The 4,473-nt window shown below is 48.1% G+C and overlaps 1 protein-coding gene across 1 annotated transcript; it reads right to left on the reverse strand.

The window, feature by feature from the left end:
- Window positions 1–182: 182 nt before the first annotated feature.
- On the reverse strand, window positions 183–2,600 carry LOC116546630 (GTPase Era, mitochondrial-like). The gene is made up of 3 exons (XM_032272826.1): window positions 2,136–2,600; window positions 555–682; window positions 183–442 (listed from the first exon to the last, which is right to left on the reverse strand). Exons 1-3 carry the CDS (start codon window positions 2,416–2,418, stop codon window positions 338–340), a joined length of 516 nt encoding a protein of 171 aa, XP_032128717.1. The 5' UTR covers window positions 2,419–2,600; the 3' UTR covers window positions 183–337.
- Between the last annotated feature and the right edge of the window lie 1,873 nt (window positions 2,601–4,473).

Consider the following 4,473-nt stretch of genomic DNA (forward strand, 5'->3'; position numbering starts at 1 on the left):
ATGGTCTCGATCTCTTGACCTCGTGATCCACCCGCCTCGGCCTCCCACAGTGCTGGGATTACAGGCTTGAGCCACCGCGCCCGGCTTCATTCTGCTTAGTTTTAATTCTAGATGGGATCTGGGAGTAAAATGATACCTGTGAATATATGGAAGATTAGGAAGCAGTAAAGAAAAAATAAAATCTTTCTGACTAGATGCCAGAATAGGGGAAAGTAGACAGAACTGCATCATGCCTAAAGGAAGAGGAAACCCCATTTCCTCAGATAAATGAACGTAAGCATCCTTTTCTTCAAGGTTGATGGTAAGGGAGACCCTCTCAGCTTCACCCTGTCCTGTTTCAAGGACTCCCTTTGTAGGTACCCACCACCTGGGTCTCCTTCTCTGTGATGACCCCCAGAGCTTGGCAGCGAGTGGTATGCACCTTCTTGGAAACAGGGAACACCTGCCAGGGCAAAGGAATCCCAATGAGGTCCCAGATCCCTCCAAGACCATCCTTGAAGACATGGCAAGAAGTAAAAGATAAAAAGGGTAAGAGAGTCAAGGGTGTAGCATACCTTTCGGCCCAGTAGCTGGTTGGAGAGTGTTGACTTCCCTGCATTTGGGGCTCCCAGGAGGACCACTCGTAGGACCCGGGGATTCTCAGGCATATCAGGGTGATGAACCAAGAGGAGATCCTGCTCATCTATATGCAAGTGGGAAGAGGTGTGAGACATAGTGGAATCTGGATTTCCCATCAAGTGCTTGTTCCTGCCCACCCACAAAGGGTGACACTTTCTTTGGCCCTGCCCTTAATTTACATTAATTTATAAAGTAACTCTCTTTAAAAAAAAATATATATATTTTTTCTTTTTTTCTTTCCTCCCTCCCTCCCTCCCTCTAAAGTAACTCTCTGAGCCCTTTAGTTTTCTTATATGTAAAATCAAGTTGATATTGATGGTACCTATTTACCAGCTTTTTAAAAATTTTTAAATGTTTTTGGAGATGGAGTCTCACACTGTCACCCAGGCTGGAGTGCAGTGGCACAATCTCTGCTCACTGCAACCTCTGCCTCCTGGGTTCAGGCAATTCTCCTGCCTCAGCCTCCCGAGTAGCTGGCATTGCAGGTGCCCACCACCATGCCTGGCTAATTTTTTGTATTTTTTTTTAAGACAAGTTTTTACCATGTTGGCCAGGATGGTCTTGAACCCCTGACCTCAGGTGATCCACCCGCCTCAATCTTCCAAAGTGCCGGGATTACAGGCATGAGCCACCACGCCTAGCCATTTTTTGTATTTTTAGTAGAGATGGGGTTTCACTATGTTGGCCAGGTTGGTCTTGAGCTCCTGACCTCATGATCTGCCCACCTCGGCCTCCCAAAGTGCTGGGATTACAGGCATGAGCCATCTCACCCAGCCCACCAGCTTATAATTTTTTTTGATGACTATCAATTGTGTAAAACAACTCAGCACAATGCCTGGCACTTAATACTCAAGTACTGTACGTAATTACAATGTGTAGCTGTGCCTGAGAAGTGTATGTGCATGAAAGTAAGCTGGATTACACAAAGCCAGATATTTCCTCAGCTCTCATTCTCTCACCCTACTAAGGGTGCTATGAAGGCTCTGCAAGCTTTCCCAGTCTTTTGTTTTTCTGCAAGAGGGACAGGAGGAAGGGCTAGGGGTCAAAAAGGGCGAGGGCTCAGTCTTTTTTTTTTTTTTTTTGTGACAGAGTTGCGCTCTTGTTGCCCAGGCTGGAGTGCAATGGCGCGATCTCCCAAAGTGCTGGGATTACAGGCGTGAGCCACCTCGCACGGCCAGGGCCCAGTCTCTTTATATTATCTCCTTCATGACAAGTAGATGAGGCCCAACATGCATTATTGGATCAAATTTGCTTCCCATGTCAGGGTGCAGGGCCATAGTTCTGCTTTGTCTGTGGCCCTTCAATCTTATGCTCTTTAGTGGGCGTCTCTGGTTGTGACCAGATCGGTTCCTTCTTCCACTCAAACTGTTATTTCTCTCTTGTGAGATTCTTCACTGCTCATCCCTGTCAGGGCCTCAAAATCATTTTCTATAAAATAGGATCAAATGCGATATCCCCAGAAACCTTTCAGTGCTAAAAACGTGACAGTTCCGCGGAAACCTATCAGGGCTCTTTACCTCTGTGCATGGACACCGCGGGGGCGCAAGGAGTCACCGAGCTGTCAGGCTGAGGGAATCCAAGGAAGTGGGCCAGGGCAGAGTCCTGGCCATGACTGCGAGAAGCCGAGGCCAGGCGGGGACCACAGAAAGCGGAGCCCACGACGCAGGACACGCACCTCCGTTGACAGCCTAAGAGTGAGGGGAAAGAGATCACCCGCTCCCTCGCGACATGAGGGCCCACCTGCCAGACCCTGAACACCGCATGAACAAGCCCAGCCCCGCGCCAGCTGGGGGCAGCCATTACAGCCGCAAGGCACTCCGGGAAGCGACCAGGAGCGCTCTCACGATTGAACAGAGTGGCTGACGAACCAGGGAGTAGGACAGAGGTAGGTCGGCCCAAACGGAGAGCAGAGACGCATGGGATATGGGGGGCGGGAAGCACCGCTCGGGAGACTGCCCGAGAACAAGGAAGGGGGAAAATGTGTATTTAGAGGCTGTCCAAGCTTGACGGTTGTTTTGGACTGCTATACACAACGTATTTTTTTCTTCTGTCAAAGTTTTGTAAAAGGTCTTTCAGGGGGCCGGGCGCGGTGTCTCATGCTTGTAATCCCAACACTTTGGGAGGCCGAGGCGGGCAGATCACGAGGTGAGGAGTTCGAGACCAGCCTGGGCAACATGGTGAAACCCCGTCTCTACTAAAAATACAAAAATTAGCCGAGAGTGGTGGCGGGCTCCTGTAGTCCTAACTATTCAGGAGGCTGAGACAGGAGAATCGCTTGAACCCGGGAGGCCGAGGTTGCAGTGAGCTGAGATCACCCATTGCACTCCAGCCTGGGTGATAGAGCAAGAGACAAAGTCTCAAAAAAAAAAAAAAAAAAAAAAAAAAAAAAAAAGCCTTTCTGTCCATGTCTCCTAAAAGACTACATTTCCCGTGAGACCAAAAAGCAGAAATCGTCCTCCTATAATGGTTGTGGGCGTGGGAGCCAAGCACTGTTCCGCCTGTCCCATAAATGTTTGTTGTGGTGGTTTGTACCTTGTCCTTTCCATCCTTAGGCCTGAAGGATCCTCTTCCAGCCTTTGGCTTGCGCTAGCAGTCAGTGGTGGCCACGGATCATCTGCACCTTTGCTTTATGCTAGGCTCCTGGAAGGAGTGATACCTGGGTTCGTGTTTGGGATGAAGAGCAGGTCTGGATTTCCTTCCTGTAAAGCTTGGCTACTGTCTTCTATCTGAGGTCATTCCTTCCTGAAGAAAAATCGGAGGGTTTGCAAAGGAGGAAGAAGCAGCTTAGCCACCTAGGATCTCCTAGACTATTCCTAGACCACTTTAGCAGCTGGAGGAACTAGATTTACTTTGGTCTGTTTGAGGACTTGAGCCCTCTTCATCCTTTGTAGCCTCTAAATCAAACACTTGAAACAGATAAACCTTGGTAGAGGGGAATTGAGGGAAGAAGGTTCTTAGAGTCAGTGCTCATTCTGTTGCTCAGGCTGGAGTTCAGTGGCATGTTCATAGCTCACTGCAGCCTGAAACTCTTGGGTTCCAGCGATCCTCCAGTTTCAGCCCTCTTGGGTGGCTAGGACTACAGGCACTTGCCAACATGCCTGACTATGGGAGGAAGACATATAAAGCATCTACTGGCAAGCTCTGTCTCATGCTGGGGATACATCAGTGAACAAAAAGAAATCTCTATCATGGGACTTTAGGGACCCCATCTCTAAAATAACACCAATAAAAATATGACACAATACAGTATAATAACTATTTATATAGCACTTACATTGTATTAGATATTGTAAGTAATCCAGAGATGACTTAAAGTCATCTCTTATTCACTGCAAGAGAATCAGCATATTTTGGTATCCATGGGATGGGAGGGTGGAAATTATAGTATCTCAATTCCCTGGGAAGACATGACTGTATATTCTGGCTATTCTCAATTCCTCGCCTCCTAATCTCTCTTTTTATTATTTATTTATTTATTTGTTTTGAGACAGAGTCTTGCTGTGTTGCCCAGGCTGGAGTGCAATGGCACGGTCTCGGCTCACTGCAACCTCCGCCTCCGGGTTCAAAGGATTCTCCTGCCTCAGCCTCCTGAGTAGCTGGGATTACAGGTGCCTACCACCACGCCCAGCTAATACTTGTATTTTTAGCAGAGACAGGGTTTCACCATGTTGCCCAGGCTGAATTCCTGACCTCGTGATGCACCTGCCTCAGCCTCCCAAAATGTTGGGATTATAGGCGTGAGCCACTGTGCCCGGCCTACTTTTATTTTATTTATTTATTTATTTATTTTTTGAGACGGAATTTCACTCTTGTTACTCAGGCTGGAGTGCAATGGCGCGATCTCGGCTCACCACA

The sequence above is a fragment of the Sapajus apella genome, unplaced genomic scaffold (genome assembly GCF_009761245.1).
Source record: "Sapajus apella isolate SASKATOON/1434 unplaced genomic scaffold, GSC_monkey_1.0 scaffold1154, whole genome shotgun sequence".
Taxonomy (NCBI): Eukaryota; Metazoa; Chordata; class Mammalia; order Primates; family Cebidae; genus Sapajus; species Sapajus apella.

Coding starts and splice junctions, on each gene's coding strand:
- LOC116546630 (XM_032272826.1), bottom strand. CDS start 2,418: ATGGCTGCCCCCAGCTGGCGCGGGGCTGGGCTTGTTCATGCGGTGTTC. Junction 683..2,135: donor CGCGGTGTCCATGCACAGAG/GTAAAGAGCCCT, acceptor ACTTGCATATAG/ATGAGCAGGATCTCCTCTTG. Junction 443..554: donor ACCAGCTACTGGGCCGAAAG/GTATGCTACACC, acceptor TTGCCCTGGCAG/GTGTTCCCTGTTTCCAAGAA.